This window comes from Clinocottus analis, unplaced genomic scaffold (assembly GCF_023055335.1).
Source record: "Clinocottus analis isolate CAN_PGR_092001 unplaced genomic scaffold, fCliAna1.0.p SCAF_4, whole genome shotgun sequence".
Lineage (NCBI taxonomy): Eukaryota > Metazoa > Chordata > Actinopteri > Perciformes > Cottidae > Clinocottus > Clinocottus analis.
In genome coordinates this window covers 9,172,417-9,190,932 of record NW_027176153.1, presented here as the reverse complement: position 1 = coordinate 9,190,932, position 18,516 = coordinate 9,172,417, and the positions used below count along the sequence as shown (strand labels likewise).

General features: G+C 43.0%; 1 protein-coding gene across 2 annotated transcripts in view; it reads right to left on the bottom strand.

Moving 5' to 3' along the window:
• chchd6a (coiled-coil-helix-coiled-coil-helix domain containing 6a) overlaps window positions 1-18,516 on the bottom strand; it is a 68,394-nt gene that overhangs the window by 18,829 nt on the left and 31,049 nt on the right. For both annotated transcript variants that reach the window (XM_068598240.1, XM_068598241.1), the window contains 2 exons: window positions 16,713-16,783; window positions 5,879-6,014 (listed from right to left, as the gene is read on the bottom strand). In XM_068598240.1, coding sequence (XP_068454341.1) covers window positions 5,879-6,014; window positions 16,713-16,783 — 207 coding nt within the window. The remainder of the gene's footprint in view (window positions 1-5,878; window positions 6,015-16,712; window positions 16,784-18,516) is intronic.

The following is an 18,516-nucleotide window of genomic DNA, read 5'->3' as shown; positions in this document are numbered from 1 at the left end:
TTAAAACATAAGACACAACCATTTAAAATAATAACTGTGAGGGGTGTACGTGTGTGTGTGTGTGTGTGTGTGTGTGTGTTTGTGAGTGCGTGTCTGGATACGTCTGTGGGTGCACCTGTGTGCGGTTGTAATACAACAGATCCTACAGCCTTTGGCATCAATCTGTTCATCCAGTTTGATGAGTTCAGCCAACGTGTCCTTGTGGCTTCTAAAGGCATCAGACTTTGCCCGACCTGCATTTGCCATCACTCACTGCCTCGTGCAGCCCACAGCAAACAACGACCATTTCCGTTGCGCGCGCAAAGACAGTACTTTACCCCCAAAAACATCAATTTGCAACATTTTTTCAGAAAAACAGAACTGACAGTGCAAATTCACAGTGCAAACAATCGTAACGATAAAGAATTCATCAAAAGTAAAGAAATACAAATCAGAAAACAGGAATTTTCTGAACGTCAGAACTTCTTCTCTACACTCACAGACGCTGACATACACACACATTCACAGACACACAAACACACACACATTCACACAAACACACTCACAGACACACACATTCACAGACACACACACACACACACACTCACAAACGCTCATACACACACACAGACGCACACACTCACAGACGCACAACGGATAACTTACGGACTGCACTTTACCTAAGAAAAGTTATAAATTAGATATGGAACTACAAATCCCAGCAGCACTTCAAAGCCACAGTATATCGGACAGTTGAACGCAGGTCTGTGTTCTGCACCTCAGAGGAGACGTATTTTAAAACAAAGACGTTATCTAACCCAACAGTGCAGCTCAAACACGGGGAATGAACGACAAGCTAGTGTGCTAACGACAACGGTTAGCCTAGCTAGCTAGCAACGCGACTATGAAGTGACATACGAGAGGATGCAATGGGCTCAACTCAACTCGTTTGTTCAATACTCAAACATCTCCGCGACTTATTGAGTGGCGTAATAATCGCGTGACACAATGAATCTATAATGAAAATTCATACTTTTTTAATAATCGATTTTTATCGATTTGTCGTTGCAGCCCTACTGTACAGTGAGGGGGTGTCAGCGTCTCAGTCAGTTCAGAGCATATACAAGGTTACCTGACATTTTGGATGTGACGTTTGGGTGTACTAAGATTCGTTTTAACAACGAACAATAAACAGATGTTGTGGCGCCGTATCAAATAAGAAAGGGGTAAAAATGAAGACTTGATGAACGAAATTCAAGACCTGTTGACAAAATGTTATGCCTTTTTAAGGCCTTGAATTATGAGTACTAAATTTAAGACTTTTTCAAGTTTTTAAGACCTTGCGGGTACCATGAGTGGTGCTACGCTCCGATTAATACATGGAGGTCCATTCTTTGATTTAGTCCATGTTGAATGGTCAACTATTCAGGCTCACCCGTATTAAATACAGATATTTTCAAATCTCCTTTTCAATCAACCTGCTTTTCCATCACACTGCTGCTCCCCGGCGCTTTTCTCTCTGTTGGCTTCAGTTTTCTCTTCCTCGCTCGTCTGACAGGCAGCTTTTAACTTTAGAAGTAACTCCCTTGGTATTAGACCCCAAGGTCTGTACTCCACAGCAGGGCATCGATATATATGCATGAGTGTGTGTGTGTGTGTGTGTATGTGTGTGTGTGTGTGCGCCTCAGTAGTTGGCCTTGCTGAAGGGGAAAATAACAGCGTTTAAAGTTCCTGAGGTCTCAACTTTACAGCTGGCCAGATCCAGACCTCGCTGTAGCTCCACATACAATATCCGTCTGTGTTTCGTGATTCCGCTGTTGCACTCATCTGCTTCCCGAAATCTCTCGCGCTGTTTTCACTCCCTGTATGTGTGTGTGTGTGTGTGTGTGTGTGTGTGTGTGCTACATGTAGCGGTGCCCGCGTCAGGCCCTGCCTCCCAGAGGATAATGACTGGAAGTCGTCTGCTAAGGCTCTGTGGGATCCTCCCCTCATTTGTCATCGGACAAACACACGCATGTACACAAGCGTGGATAAAGACGGCGGCGTAACCCAGCAGGAGGACGTCTGCGATATGCTGGCTTGACCGCAGACCCACTGTGACACTGATCAAAACACATCACAGTCGCTTCTGTCGAGTCTGGAAACACAAAACAATAAAAAAAAAAGAAACTGGACCACATTTAGTCCCAATGAAGTCAGATCTCGCTACAGACATCATCGCTGCGTCTGACTGGACGACCCTGTCTGGCTCCCTTGACATCAGGTGAACCGCTTCCAGGAATTCAGATTTGTCTTCTATTCTGGCAGTCTGTTCAGAAAATATTACAATTAATGTTGTCAGGAAAAATGTCTAGTTTTATTGCTTGTTTTTTTTTTCTCCCTCCGAAGACAACCGGCTGTTTTGTTGTGTTTTTTTTCCTCCTTCTTGCTTATTTTAAATGATTGCGTGTCTGTAAACTACCTAAAATTAGAACCGAAGGGGCGAAGTCTGCTGCTCGCTCGTTTTAAAAAGCTCTCGCCCATCGGAAACTTTCAATTTCATTCTTTATTTTGATTTATTAAATAAGTGGTTTTTGAAGTGATGAACACTGAAATTGGTATACCCTTATTGAAAAGCAAAGTCAATCCCAAAAGCCTTAAACATATAAATATAGAAAGTGTGCTGAAACTGGCCTGAGGTCTGTACTCGTATCGGCTGGTAGTCCAGGTATCAGTATCAGGAATGAACAAGTTTAAAGTGATGCATCCCGAGACTGGAGCCTTAGTTTTTATTTTTGTCAGCATATGCACACTTAGTTGTGGGTTCTTTGCCGTGTTGCTGGTTCATCCCACCACACGGCAGCTTTTAGACACTTTTCTGTTCTTTGCTAAAGGGACAAGGAGGCACCTTCGCGCAATACAAATTCAATGGAGAGCAATTAAGAATTTTCCTCTGCGATGTGGGCGGGACTTAATTGCACTTTCTTTTCATCAACTATGTCTGATGTGACTTGGTTAGATGTACTTTGTGAATGATGCCATGATTATAAAAGCTACAATTATTTGAAATATCGCCCTCATATAATAGTTGTAAATTTGTATTTTAGGCAATTCCTTTGATACTGAATTAAGTCTGCTGGCTGTATAAAGTTATTTTGTCTTTCAAATTCAACATGGTGAGTTTGTTTTTAGTTTCTTGGGCCATGGCACATTAAGTAAGTTCACCATCTACCCTCCAAGTCTTCAGTGATAACCTAATGGTGACAGTTTCTACATAATGGAAGAAGAACTTTATAAACTTTCAACTTGGGCATAAAGTCAGGGAGATGCCTCAGGGGCTAATAAGCAAGAGAGACACATTGTGTATGATCTGCTGTGCTCTTTTAAAGACAGCCTTCAAAGAGTTTTCCCTTCACTCCTCGTTATCTCACACCAGTTAATATGATAAAGAAAAATATATCGCTCTCTCACTCACACTCACACACACAGACACACAACATTTGACATCTCATAAGTGCAAAAATACAAGAAAACAAACGTCGGCTTTGCTGTGCGTGTTTGTGTCTGCATGGGCTTCAAGACAGCAACAAAGCTACAGATGCGATTGAAAGTGCACACACGTATAGGCAACCACGCACACATTCTCTCTCTCTCTCTCTCACTCTCACACACACACACACACACACACACACACACACACAGCTGATTATCTCATGCTGTATTACTGTATGCCAGGGGGAAGCCTCAGTGCTCCTGAGCAATGCAGTGAAGATGTGAGCAGAGAGCACCATGAGGCGCTGATACGCCGTCCGGGTGCATGATTAGCAGCTACACCTTCAAATGCTTCTACTGTACAAACTTTGGAAGGGTGAGCTTCCAGCACTTTGCCTCCAACTGTCCCCCCCCCCCGCTCGTCCTGTTGCACCCTCCAACTTCCTGTGAATTTGTAACTTCAAACTGCTGCAGCGATGACACACACTCGAGGAGAGGAGCTCATCTTTGCTTTTGAATAATACAGCAGTGGATCCAATTGAGGAATGGGGAATGCTGAAAGCGAAAGTACAAAGGCTAGACGTTTCTGAGTGCATGCGTAAGCAGTGGTTTTTAAATTTTGTTTCACCACGGATGAAAAAAACAACTAAAAAAGTGACAAAGAGAGGGAGAAAAAGGCAGGGTTTCTCTTGGATGAAGAGATAACTACATCAACTAAATTAACAGTCAGAAAACGACAGGAGACCCAGATCACCTTAACATAATGTCATAGAGTTTGCTGCTTCGTCTATTGAAGCCTCATAGCTGTCAAAATGTCGTAAAAGATTAGAAGTAAATTCAAACTAATATTACTGTTTGTTAAATAGTTCAAATGAAGGAACGTTTTTACTCCGTACTTTTATAAAACCATTAAATTACATTTGGACCAATATGAAATAGGAAAGTTAAAAAGTCTAAACAGAGTAGAGAAAAATATCATGTATGGTTTTAATCTATTTTCTAAACTTATTGGAGGTTAAAGGAAAAAAATCCCTTTCACTTATTTAAATGTATTATTTATTGATACATTCAGTTATATTTTCAACTAACCTCGTTCTACCTTTTGTCAGTTCTATGACTCCGTGTCTTAGTCTTCGATAACTCAGATTTTATGTAACACAGATTAGGAAACATGTCGGTCTGCCCTGCTCGGTGAGTGTGAATGTTATTGTGTTGTGCTATTTACCAGGTGAAACAGCAAGACAACACTGAAGATTACAAAAATCCCATTTCGCAGCTAAAAAGACACCAAAGATACAGTGAAACATGTGGATTATATCCTCAGCATCGTCTAAAGCCTCGCTTTGATGACGAAACGGGTTATCGGTTGAGTTGTTTCCAACTTAAAAAAATGCAAAATGTCTCACGCACGAGAAAAGAAGCCTCGGGGTTATATCAACACATTTACAATTGACAGTGCAAGACTTCTGTTAAACTCTCCCAGAATGCTAATGAGCCGACTACAGACATCATCGCTGCGTCTGACTGGACGACCCTGTCTGGCTCCCTTGACATCAGGTGAACCGCTTCCAGGAATTCAGATTTGTCTTCTATTCTGGCAGTCTGTTCAGAAAATATTACAATTAATGTTGTCAGGAAAAATGTCTAGTTTTAGTGCTTGTTTTTTTTTTTCCCTCCGATGACAACCGGCTGTTTTGTTGTGTTTTTTTTTCCTCCTTCTCGCTTACTTTAAATGATTGCGCGTCTGTAAACTACCTAAAATTAGAAGCGAAGGGGCGAAGGCTGGTGCGACGAGCTGAACTGCTACCGAGGACTTATGTCACAGCAACCCAAACCGTGTTTGCCTTTGAAACGGTGTCATTTTCAGCATTAGTGGGAAAACAAGTTCAGGAGCGCTGAAGAACTTGGATTTCATACTTTTACATCAGACAGTCAGTCTGAAAGCAAGTTCTAATGACAAGTTTTTTTTTTTTTCTGTATTAAAACCTGAAGTGACAGCTCTCAAAATCCGATCAATCTGATTTTTCGGGGGTCTTAAACTCCCCCCACCCGCACACTTCCCGCCTGAATAATCATGAGAACATAAGAAAAATTGAATTTCTTTCTTTTACATCAGACAGTGTGCTGCTCTGAAAATATCATCTCTCTCCATGGAGAACTTCAAAAGACACGACTCAGACTGGATTGTTATGTCTCCCCCCTACTTCTTTGAAGGGCCATGCAAAGTACAATTTGAAACAATGTTATTAGCATTATTATAATTACTGTACACTTATTCTTTTTGCTTTAAAGTTGCGATTGATATGGCTTCAAAAAGGGATCCTCATAATGAAGGTATGATCTTGGATTGACACAATAAATACATTTGGGGATTTTGTTCCATTGCCCCTGATGTTCCAGGTCCTATTGATTTGAAAGAAGCCCTCACCTTCTTTGCAGCGTTGATACACCGCATGTATTCTTTGGCCAGCTCGGAACACCTTAGGGTCTCGTCTCTGTTGTCCCTGTAGCAAGATAAGATCTGAGCCTGCAAGCCGAGACACACCGGGTCGGTGTTGCGAGTCCTGCAAAACACACAAACACAGAAGGATGGAATTATTGAGGTGAAAGAAAAACGTCTTTCTCACTGACGGTGTAAATTTGGGCCTGCAGAGGGGAAAATGCAGCCAGAAAAAAACCTAGGATCACTTTATATAAATCAAACAACTGATGGGGATCAACATCTAAAGCCTTAACATTGGACCAGATGCATTAAATCCACTGTTTGCGAATGTACTGTGGATCAAGGTTTCATATATTACTTTGGCTCAGATTTGTCGAGGATTTTTATTGGTCTTAACAAACAACGGAGACTTTTTTCCGAGTGAGAAAGAAACCCCAGATGTCAACAGTTAGTGCAACGCGTACATCAGCTCTTCGGGGAAAGAGGAAATGTGAATGTGGAAAAAAAAGAAGTAAATTTAAAGTGGCTGTAAGCTATGTTGTTGTATGGAGCAATGGATCAGATACACGCGGAATAAACTCTCGCGTGGTGTTTCCAACTGCAGCGGGCAGCCGCTGGTGCTGGTGAGCACATGTGGAGCATTTAGAAGCTAAAGAGCCAGATATTGTCCTTGGTAAGTGGTGGCGGCCAACGAGAGTTTAAAAAAGGTGAGTTCGTATGAAACAATGATCCATTCATCAGTTAATGAAACCGATTGAACAATAACTGAATATTTCCTGCTTTAAAGCACAGCTAAATGGGGCACTTTCTATTTTTTGGTGGGAAATTGTGTGGTTTTGTCCAGTCCTAGCAGAACAATAAATACCCTCCTCCTCCTCCCCCCGACTTTGAAAGATCCGTGTGGCTGGTCCAGTTCACAGCTCTCTCCGACTTCCTACTCCTCAGCTGTCCCAAGGATACTGTCTGACTAATTGAGGCAAGACAAAGATGGAAAACAATTAACAGTCTCACCCGCTGCAACCTGTTCAACAACCTACTATGGGTTCGAGTACGTGCCTCCTCACAAATCGCGCAATTAGTGCTAAACCACGCTTAATTGCGTGGGTAGGATCACTCTGATCAAATACAGCAGAAAAGTGTGCTCTGAGCGACTGAATGAGCCGTGCTTAATTTGATATGTGGGCTGTATTATAATTGGTCTTTGCCTGTCTATCTGCGCGATTGTTAACTATGACAGGCTCGCTGCCTGGGTGCCTCGCTGTAATGGATTCTGACTGATTGGAGCGGAGACAAGCGAGTTATGTACGCCCACGCAGGTAGAGGAAAGAAACACACGCGCACACAGACACACACACACACACTTGTAGAACACCGTGAACATGAAAGCGCCGTGAACTTGCGCTGTGCGCGCACACTCGCTCTGCGAGGAGCATTTAACACCAGATTTAATTGAAAGCCATATTAAAGGGTCTTTCTGGCTTTGATTCATGAAGGAGAGCTGACCCCTGTGTTTCAATTAGGGTGTATCCGTATCCACGCTGGCACGCACACACTTTATCATCGGTATCATGGATGCAATGACTGAGTTTTCTTTTTTTTTTGGAGCATGGGTGACGGAGGTTAAAGAGGTAAATTAACAGAGACGGATAGAAAAACATATAAAAAGGGAGATAAAACGATGAGAGGGAAGGAATGAAGCAATTTTTGGGGGGTGTGGGGGATCTTTCACGAGCCCTTTTTAAAAAGATGACAACCTATCAGATTGCTCTGCATCCCCGCACCCCCCAATGGTTTATCTCGCCTGTTTTATCTGCCTTTTCCCATTTTTATTCTCAGTCTTCTCTCTAACTCTGCCCCCTTTCTTACTCTTCCTCCCTCCCCCCTTTTTCTCTCTGTCTCTCATCCCATTAACAACACAGCGAGGACGACCACAAAGCTCACCGTCTTTATCTCTCTCGGCGTTTGAGGCCGCCAAAGATAAGGAACTCTCCTTTAATTTGAAATAAATGGCCTTCATCAGGAGAGCCAAAGCCTCCTGATAGCGCCGCGTGGTTTATTAAAGGCGCTTGAAGCAGAAAATTGGCTCAGCCGCGGCAAAAGCTAAAGCTCTGTCCACATGCTACACTAAATTGAAGGTGAGGTCTTAAATCAACAATATTAACTGAGCCGCTTACAAAAAATAAATAGAGTGAGAGAGCTTGTCTGTGGTTTTTTTTTGTTTTTTTTTGCTGGAACGAGCCGCAAAGCAGCGTCCCCGACAGCCCGTCCAGCCGCGTATGAGGTTGTTTTTTAATGTGCGTGCGTGCTGCGAAAGCAGTTTTTTAAAGCGTGTGTGGGAACAAACTGTCGATTTTTGGGGAGAGTTCTCCCCGCATCTGTGAGCGGTAAATATGACAAAACATAAACAGTAAGATTAGTTGCTTAATTAATGGTGCAGCCCATTATTTTTAATCGGCGGCGGCGGAGGCGTACGGAACACAGAGGCCTCAGACTTGTGGACCACATCGACCAGCTTACCAAGACAAAAGAGAAGGGAGCGACATGAAAGGGGAGGAATTGGAAAATGGAAGAGACACAAAACGCGGCAGCAACTACAAAAGCCTCTGGCAAAGCTTGGAGTCTGATAAGGAAGATGCCTTTATCGCCTCTAAACCATGCATCTCTCAGAGTTAGACTGATGCTTGTTTTTGTGCTCTCCTTAATGGCTTTGGCTGTACATATAAGGCATTGTTTGTCCTACATGCCATTTTACTTCTATCCTGTCAACTACAAAGTATTTGTATCTGCGCTGTGTTGCAGGCAGCCAATTAGTAAAATCGTGTTCACATCTCACGGGAAGCAGCGCCCGAAGAGGAAAAATAAAGAGAATCCAATATTGTGACTGACTTGAAGGCTCCAGAAAAAGAAAGAAGAATATTCAGTGAAAGTCTGTACATCGTGTTAGTGCGCTGACACACTGCGCATATGTTGTATTAGTTTTGACACGGTATGAATATAGTGTGTCCTTTTTTTTTTTTTTTTTTTTTTTTAACAGTGCCTGGCTGTGTATTCAAATGACAACAACGCCGTCTTTCAATGTCTGTTTAAACATTAGGAGTGTAGGAAAAAACTGCCTTGGAAGTAACAATATTTCCGCATCGTGCACAGCGTATTGCTCCTCGCGGTGCTGTCGAGAAACCGCTCGTCACTCGTTGTCTCCAGGGGAAGTTTGGTTGCGACGTTTTACTTCCAGCGTCCAGAAACCAAAAGTGAACTACAGTTCGGAACCATTGAGGTGATTTTGTGCAATATTTAGGATACACCGAGCCACTAAAGTGACATTTTAAGAGGAACACTCCACCCACAAGATGGCCATCTGTATTTTAATGGTTCACTGTGTTACCTCACATGGTTGATGTTGTTTTCCTCATGCCGCAGGACGCCTGCCAAAGCGGGAGACAGGTAAGTGTTTTGAAAAGAAACGTTTGTGCGCAAATGCCCGCGTTGAGAAAGGACTGAGGATGCCACTGGATGAACGAGACTCGCATTACACAGCACGAGTTGCGTGGGCACAAAGTATTTTTTTGAAAGAACTCCATGAAAAGGTCAGCAACTGATGTATGAATCATTGAATGTCCAATTGAACCATATTTTTCTGCGAAGATGAATCTGTTTAGTGCAAGAAGTTTCATCATGAAGAGTTTTTAAGTCCTTCAGAAGTGAGGTTCAAGTTTGCCGTTCCAATAACATAAAATACATCTGAATGACTAATAATTATTTCATTACAAGGATAATATTATTATTACTAGTTTGTTTTATTAGAATTTTTTTCTTTCTTTTTTTTATACAAATCAAGGTTGTGAGTGCATCCGAATCGCAGCACAATGAAAAAGAGAGCGGCTTGTGTGAAGAAGGTAAATAGTAAATGGACCTGTACTTTAAAGTGCTTTTCTCGTCTTCCGACCACTCAAAGCGCTTCAACACTAAATGACATCATTTGCCTATTCATACACGCCCATCAGGACTAACTAACATTCACACACATTCACAGTCGCACAGCTACGGGGTTAAGTGTCATACCCAAGGACTTTCTCCAAGCCCTGCAATAAAAGTCTTCACATTAGGCAGTGAACGTTGTTCACGCACTTTTGTCAAGGAAGTTGCCGTCGTCGCTTGGGCTTTGAAGACGGTAAAACTTTATTCCATGTTTGGATGTGTATGTGAAAAGCAGACAACTGTATCTGCGCTTTAAATGCTCCCAGGTTAAAGATGAGAACAATAGCCCTCCTGCAAGGAGCACCGGAGCAGCTCTCTGAACCCGGAGCAGCTCTTCTGCTCCAAGTGAAACGAGCCAAAGTGCCGGTGATCTCGTACCAATCAATCAATGAGCTGCTGGCTTCACACATTACAAAAAGTACACGGACATCAAACTAAGTCATTAATAAAAACATGGAGAAATGCCTGTACTTTTGGGTAAATGGTAACGGTACGCCGTTAACAGGTTAGCTGCGCATGCAGGACTCGTCAATTTTCAGCGTTTTGCCAAAAGGCAATCTCCGTGAAGTCTACGTCAGGTCGTCTTTTCTGTCTCTCAAAACCTCTACACATAAAAAGATGTGTAGAGGAAAGCAGCTCACTGTAGCCACCAATACTGATACAACCTGATGCTCACATAGCTACACTCATTCAGTTTTGCTTAGCAATTTGCTTTTAGTTTTACAAAATGAGCTATTTAGTAGTAACTACATATTATTTATTTTTTGCACAGACAGAACTTTATTTTTTTTGGGTCCGATGATGTTTTTTTTTGGGTCTGATGATGGCAATCTGGTTTACTTTTTGTTTATTCTTTTATTTACAAAAGCACAGATGGAGTCACAAAATGATGTTATTTACAGAAAAAGCAATGCTTTTGGTGTTTGTGTCATTGTCGGTGTCGTCGAGTTAGATGAGATGAGAAGATTGAAACCACTGATGTCTGTCCAGTCGAAGTGAAGCGGGAGCCAGTGAGGGATTACTTTAGTTTAGCATCACAACTGGAAGTAGAGGGAACCAGCTAACCTGGTTCTGTCTAAAAGCTGAAAAAGGCCTACAAACACCTTTAAATCTTCTAAAATCATCACTTTCTTTAAAGCTTTCCCTGTAGCTTGAATCCAGCAAAATGTACATATTTTGTTTATTGCAACGTTCCACTAATATACAAAAAATTGGATGGGTCCTATATGATGAGAAAATGCTTAATCCCTGGTATAGAGGGAAAGCTGTACGGAGAGAACGAGAGAGAGAGAGAGAGAGAGAGAGAGAGAGAGAGCGAGAGAGGGGAAAACAGGTCCACCCTTATCTATTGAGGCAAGAAATGGCATTTGACGTGTCTTGAGCGTCAGGACTCCTCAACAGACCGCTTTACCATTTACCAGCTTGATTAATAATGGTGCGTTGGTGGAGGAAAGAGAAAAAGAGAGATGATAACAAGGGAGACGGAGGGCCGGAGAGGTGAAGAGGAAAACAGCGTGAGAGACAGAGTTGCCTCTTATCTCTTGCTTGTATAGCTTGTATGCACCTGCACCCTGACAGCTTTTCAATTGACTGAGGGCACACATCCTCCTCTCCCCTATCTTGTATCTCCACACTCCTTCACTCGTACTCTCCCATCCCTCCATTCCTATCACAGGCAGGTAGAGAGGCAGAGAGGCTCCTCTCTGTGCTAGTACTCAGACTTCTCTGTGTGCCTCGTAAACATTGAAGAGGATGTAGGGTACTTCATTTCCCCCAATGCCTCGCACTTTTGTCCCTCCTTTGCCGGTGATTTTGCCGTTTTGTTTTTAATTAGCTCTCATGGATTTGCATAGTTGCAAAGACTTGAACTTTAATTACGGTCGTCGTATACCTACAGGTGCATGCATGAAATTCAACCTCTAACCTCAGCATTTTAGGAAGGATTTTTATGAAGTGTCCGGGGAACGACTTGGTGATCCATGGGAGTTGAAGCCAGAGATGGAACCTCCAACCTCATCCTGGTTAAGGACTGAATGCTCTGCCCACTTACCCTCAGGCGCCCCTGGACACACAGGAAATGGTCCGGGGACTCGCTGCTCAGGGTTAGTTGCTCCTTAACCGTTCGGCTGTCAGAAAAACACGTTTTGAGGTAACCCATTACCCTAAAATAAGTTTCGGTCAAGAGTTTATCTGTTTTCCAGCTCAGAATCGGTGTAAGCCGGATTCAAACTCTGACAGATCAAGGACACAAATACTGTACAGTATCTTGGGTTTTTTATCCTATTGGCCCCCCAACAACATTCATTTTGCTAACTTAACCATGCTCCAATGATCTGTATTAACACAAGGAATTATTTTTACGACTGCATTTCTTACAGCTGTAAATTGAAAAAGGGTGTGAATACATCAAGTGGTGCTGTGGATTCATTTTACCTTCAAAGTCTCTCTCTCTCTCTCTCTCTCTCTCTCTCTCTCTCTCTCTCTCTCTCTCTCTCTCTCTCTCTCTCTCTCTCTCTCTCTCTCTCTCTCTCTCTCTCTCTCTCTCTCTCTCTCTCTCTCTCTCTCTCTCTCTCTCTCTTCTAAATACAGTGAGCCTCTCACACCTTATCTTCTGGTTTGCTTTTTCTCGTATACAGCACCGCAACAATGGCCAAGTAGAAACACCTTTTTAACTTGGACTCCGCTTGTCAATGTTTCCAGCCTTATCGCTGAGTGATCTCCGGAGTCTGGTATCATCTGACACAAGCTGGGAGGATCTGACAAAGACCGGCTATTAAGGCTAGTTCGACTACGACTGTAACAGACAGCTGGCCTTGTTAAAATGCCTTGGAAACTGACCTGAACGGTTTGACGTGGGTATCTGCCTCGTCTGTCTCCGTCTCGCTCTTGTTCCATTACTTTAAACTCTAAAGAAGAAGGCCGTCTTCCTCTCTCTCTGTCTCTCTCACGCGAAATGTATCTTGACTAAAAAGATAACTGTTAATAACTCAAGGATAACTCCTCATGTCTCTTTCGCTCCATCTGTAATTCCACAAATGCAAAAGTGTCTTCGCCAAGTGTTAAGTGTTCATCAATTATGCGATGCAATCTAAGTGTCGACCGGTTCTAGGACAGCTTGCTGCGAGAGTCCAGCGCTAACGGCGGTCCCCTCACTTGTTTGGTTAGGTTCAAGATGAACTCAAGTCCGTTTGCTCCATCGGTGCGGTTCGTTTGGGCCGAACCCGGCAGCCAACCAACAGCAGCCGCTAAGCGTTGATGCGAGACGTCTGGAAGCGTGCAAAGGGCTTTTGTGCTTTCCAGTTCAAACCATTATTCATTATAACACGCGGTCGATTTGCGGTCTAATAATACTAATACTGCTTATGGTCACGTATTAATCAAATAGGATACATATAAACAAATCAACTGTCAAATCAACGAGTTCTCTGTCGGTCTGTATGGATTACTGTTCGTTTGAAAGTCAGTGACCAAGAGCTATGCAACCATTTGCAAACAAATGACCCCAACTTCTTAATTTTGTTTGTGGCTGCAGACTATTTGAGGGTGTAAAGCTCTCTTACTTGCTATGCCAAGAATCTGAGCTAAACTATACTATTCCACAAATGCAAAAGTGGTGCATTTCTGACCTGGCCGAGCTTTTGGAGCACACCTGTTGTTGCAAACAGCTGAAATTGCACCACAAGCCTTGATGACGCCTGTCAAACTGCTTTGACGCTTCTCCTCCAACCTCGTTTTGACTTTGGCGCATCAAATGATGGACCCAGCGATCATAGCTGGGGTTTTTTTTGTCCATCCACCGCAGAACTAAGTAAAACTAACTAAAAACTAAGTATTCCTTTATTAATATCAAATAGATAGTGTGATTTGGCGTTTCTCAAAATGTATATTTGATTGTAATTACTGTAAATCTGCATGGCTTCGCGGTTGTGTAATTGTGTGGTATAAATTTGGCGAAGCGAATTGTGTCATTCACTCTCATAAATAAGGGCGAGAGAGTTAATGAATGGAAAGTTATTGAGGCTGTTTTGCTCCACACACACACGACTGTGACACACTAGTCCCCTCAAACCTCAGAGTGCCTGCCAAAGCCTCCTTTTTGGCTCCAAGGGTTAAGCTGCTGATTAACACACACACACACACACACACACACACACACACACACACACACACACACACACACTTTCTCAGGCCACAGAAGGGGGAATGGAGTCACCCGCATCATATTTTACAGTAGCTTTGTTCTACAGCTCTGCGCCGAGAGAAACTTTGCCACACTTTTGCAACACAGAGCCAGAGTCCGTCTGAAGTTTTGCCACAGATTGTTCAACATTTATGGCATTTGGAAATGTTCGAACACGGCATTGTCTTTTGCTTTCAAATACACAACCAATGATTCAAAGTGCCTATCAATGTCCAGACTCCTCCTCTCTATTGCTAACGCTGTTTCAGGCTCTTAAGACGATACTCGGTCAAATCAGAGGACACAGCAGTGGCTCACCCAATTTGTGTACTTTTTCACTTGTTTAGAGGCAAACATTTAGACGTCAGTATCGGCTACAACTCATCCATCTAGCCCGTTGCACTGACTGGAAGTATTCTGGATGGATTGCTTTTGGAGTGAGGTTATCTAAGTTGAGAGACTGTCTCCCCAACTTCATAAAATCATGAAATAATGAGCATGCAGTGCTATTTCCAACAACTAATGGCATGTTTATATTGAGTGGTCGCTGTTCAAGCAGTAATCTAACTAACTAAATTGATAAATCATAGGGCGGGATACATTGTAAATATTACGCTTAAAATGTACAGGGAGAAACCCTGTACTGTAGTTAAAACTTTTCTCACATGGAAGACAGAGGGCTGAAAGCTATCGACTACCAATAAAAAGGATAGTGTGAGATCTATAGTAATAACAAGAGTTTACACAGCGGAGGTGGACAGAGAACTATCTGAGGACGTGAAAGACAGACACACGATGTTCCAAGTGCTCATTTAGATCAATGCAATTACCAGGAACCGGTGCTACATAACGTCTGACAACGATGCAAAACTGCCACTCTTAACATTAACAACAGATCCGTTCTATTTAAGATACTTATGTTATAGTCACTGAAGTCTGCAGGTCCACGTCAAAAGCACCCTGTTTATTTTGTATAATTTAACACCGTACACACAGATGTGCTCGTATCCTCACACCTGAGTCCACTCATTTAAGTGACACTCCTGAATTCCCCCGGAGGTTGGGGTTAGACTAGATTACACATTGAATGAGAGAGCCTAATCCAGGCTCCTAAGCCTGCAAAAGCGGTGTATAATTGTCAATGAAGATCGTGCCAGACAGGAAGCTTGAATCTTTTTATCTTCTCTGATAAAATGCTTGCGGGTTAAGAGTACCCGCCTTCCCCCTCCACGCATACACACACACACACACACACACACACACACACTCTACGAGCGAGAAGAGGATTAGCGGTATTACTGTACAGTATTCCCCAGAGGTAAGATCACCTGGTCTTCAGCATCGGCACAGATCAAAACATGTCGGCATTGCTTTAAATCGCACTGCAGTGAGGGGTCTTATGTTACTAAACTGCTGATAACGGCATTCAGTCACTCCAGATTACCATGGTATGGGTGTATTAACTACATGGCTGGCACACAAAGAGTTGTGTGTGTGGAGGAAGCCCAAATTCTTCTTGTTATCGCAAGGCTAAAAACTGAAGTGCATGGCTTCCTTGTAATCTTCAATTCTGCGGAGAATGGGTGAAACAATGGATTCTTTGTTAAGTCATCCAGGTAGAATTGACTGACCGAGCTCCTTCTAAATCAGCGCCGCTGCATTTCAAACTCAGACTCTTCCTCACTAGTTGCTCCCTTTTTAAACCTCCAGGTTGCTGCCAGCTACTTGGAGCAGCACAGTGCACTCCGAGTCCTACACATGTGGCACGTGGCAAGTCTTCTTAAATGGAGCGATTAGGGTTCATTTATGAGAGAGTGACGGACTACAGAAGGGACAAGTGTCCTGCAATGTCATTCTCATTTTACGCCCCCATTCGAGAAAATTAACTGCACCCACCAAAGAATTTGAACCGATCCGGGAACATGCAGAAAACGCTACAAAGATCCGACGAGCCAAGAAACACAAACTGTTAAATGATAAGACGGGTTGCACACAAGCCAGATTATCTGAACCATTTGGTGAGGAAAACGATGGAGTACAAGAATCTGGTTGCTTTCTTTAGGAATGAGGGTATATTGGACAAAAAATGGACCGGCAGACCCAACCGGAAGTCCAACCCGGACCTAAATGCGTTGGGTCGTGGATGAGATCAAGACACAAAGCCAAACAGAGAAGTCGGTTTGTAAACTGCCGTAGACCTTTGTTAGGACTGTTCCTAGAATAACTTCTGCTGTTCGCCTTCGTTTTTTGCTTCCACATAAGTTTGGCGCACAGAAATACTCTGATGCGACTGATGTGACAAATTTGGACAGCGAGTCAGGCCCGGGGTGTTTTACAAACAGCAGTGGCATTTATTAGCTGCCTCTCCCCCGACTGCGGCTCATTGCAAACCCACAAGTGAGAAGCGAGGATGGGGAAAGAGGGTATTGTTAAAATTGGCTTAATTATAAAAGCAGCCAATTAAAACACTTATCATATTAGTCAGGTGTGCTCCAGAGGATGTATGCAGGTAAGGAGCAGATCACAATCCAACGCTGCTTATTAGTCTGCTGTGGGTATGCTCATGCTCGTGTGTGTGTGTGTGTGAGGCTCCAGGGAGTAATATCTGCTTACTTTTGGAACTGCAAATTAGTTTGTGAATGGAAGTGTGCGTGTGTCTCTCACCTCACGGTTTCGTCCGTCTTGGAGGCAGCTTGGTGGAATTTGTCCTTGCTCTGTTCGTATCTCTCCAAATTCTAAAGGACAACACAGGAAGACATCGACAGAAAGTATTTGCTGAGTATAATTTCGAATTTTACACGCACACTGTGAGTAACACAGCCACACGAGACATGAAGCGTACAATTTGTAACACCTGCAAGTCCAAAAGAAGCTGTGGAGGAACAACCTTTCAAATGTTTGAAACGACTATATAGGGGATATAAAAGGTTATAATCACTTTTAAAATATCTGATATTGAGGAAAACAATACTATTTTGCAGCGATTTTTTTCCCTCCATTTTTTGGTTCCTGTATATGTTTAAACAAAAAGACATATTACACCTCCAGATGTGCAGGTCGGCGGGCTGTTGCCCCACGTTTCTCATCTTAACGCTAAACTGAGCTAAGCTAAGCTAGAATAAGCTAGGCTAAGCGTCTGCTGACAGTAGCTTCATAGTTGAGGGGAGACACATAAAGAGTGGAATTTTCTAACTTACTCCTGTTCTGTGAAGATACATAAACATACTAACCACTGAATCACACTTGTCCTATCCCTTTTCAATCCTACCCGTCTGTGGCTCCTTTCAAATCAAACACCCCTTCTTTCCTGAACTCGCATTACCTCGGTTTACTCTTTAGAACAAAGATTTTCTCTCCTGCACTTCATTTCTGTATCTTTCTATTTCCCCCCTCTTCCACTGAATCAGCCTCCTTATCTTCCATGTCTTTTCCATTCTCCAATCCGTGCCTTCCGGACCTTGAAGGATAAACCTCTTTGAGAGTTCATACGCTGCAACCCCGGATTCACTGACATTCTTTCAACACCGAAATGTACAGTCGGAAGGAAAAGTTGTGTGGAGTTGTAATTTCATCCATAGGAAAGCTTTGCAATTCCAGCCCCCTTCCAGCGAAACTAAGGCTCGGCAGTAATGAGGTGCATTACTCATACATTTTTTAAGAAATCGTGATTTCTGACTTCTGCAGCTTTGCAGGGTGAGCCCCAAACGCCAAGCAAGCAGGCAGTGGTATTATGATAAAACAAGCAGCTAATCCGCAACAACTGCAGCCCTTCCTCTGTTGATCCTCCCAGCTTAGGCCTTCCAGCACCCAGAACCCACACTCCTCAATCCCAAATATTTAACCAGCAAACTGTACCAGCTGGGGAGGGAAGAATGACTGGGAAAGAGAAGAAAGAAAAAGCTAGAAGGGACATTAGAAGAGAAGAAGAAAAAAGAAAAAAGAAGCAGCAGAAGGCATGACAGTAAAAGGCAAGAGAAGAGAGAGAGATTGGTGTTTGAGGAGGGTTGGATGGGGCTTTGTGTGTAATTCTCATGTAACAAGGGATGCAAAGTACAGGAGGAGTCCTGCCTGTGACATATATGCACGGTACTCCTCATAAAGTGGCCGTTAAATCTGAATTATTCGACCGTATATCCTCAGAGAAACAAATCTGGTGAGCGTCTGGACAAGGTAGCGGTCCTGGCGCCACAATTTCTAAATGAGGTCTAACGCGCATCGTCGTACTACATGCCAGAGCTGACGATGAACCACAATACGGTCTGTGACTTTGACTTTAATAATGAAAAACGGGACGACTTCCAGGGTGAATTTATTCAGACGGATTAAAGGCACCATTCGGTCCCAATGCTTGGAGTGCGCTCGACTAACGAGGGTTGTTGCACTTGTGTTAAATGAGAACAAAGACATCAGGAAAATGAACGAAAGAAAGCAAGAAAAAACATTTTAATCACGCAAGTGCACATAGTGG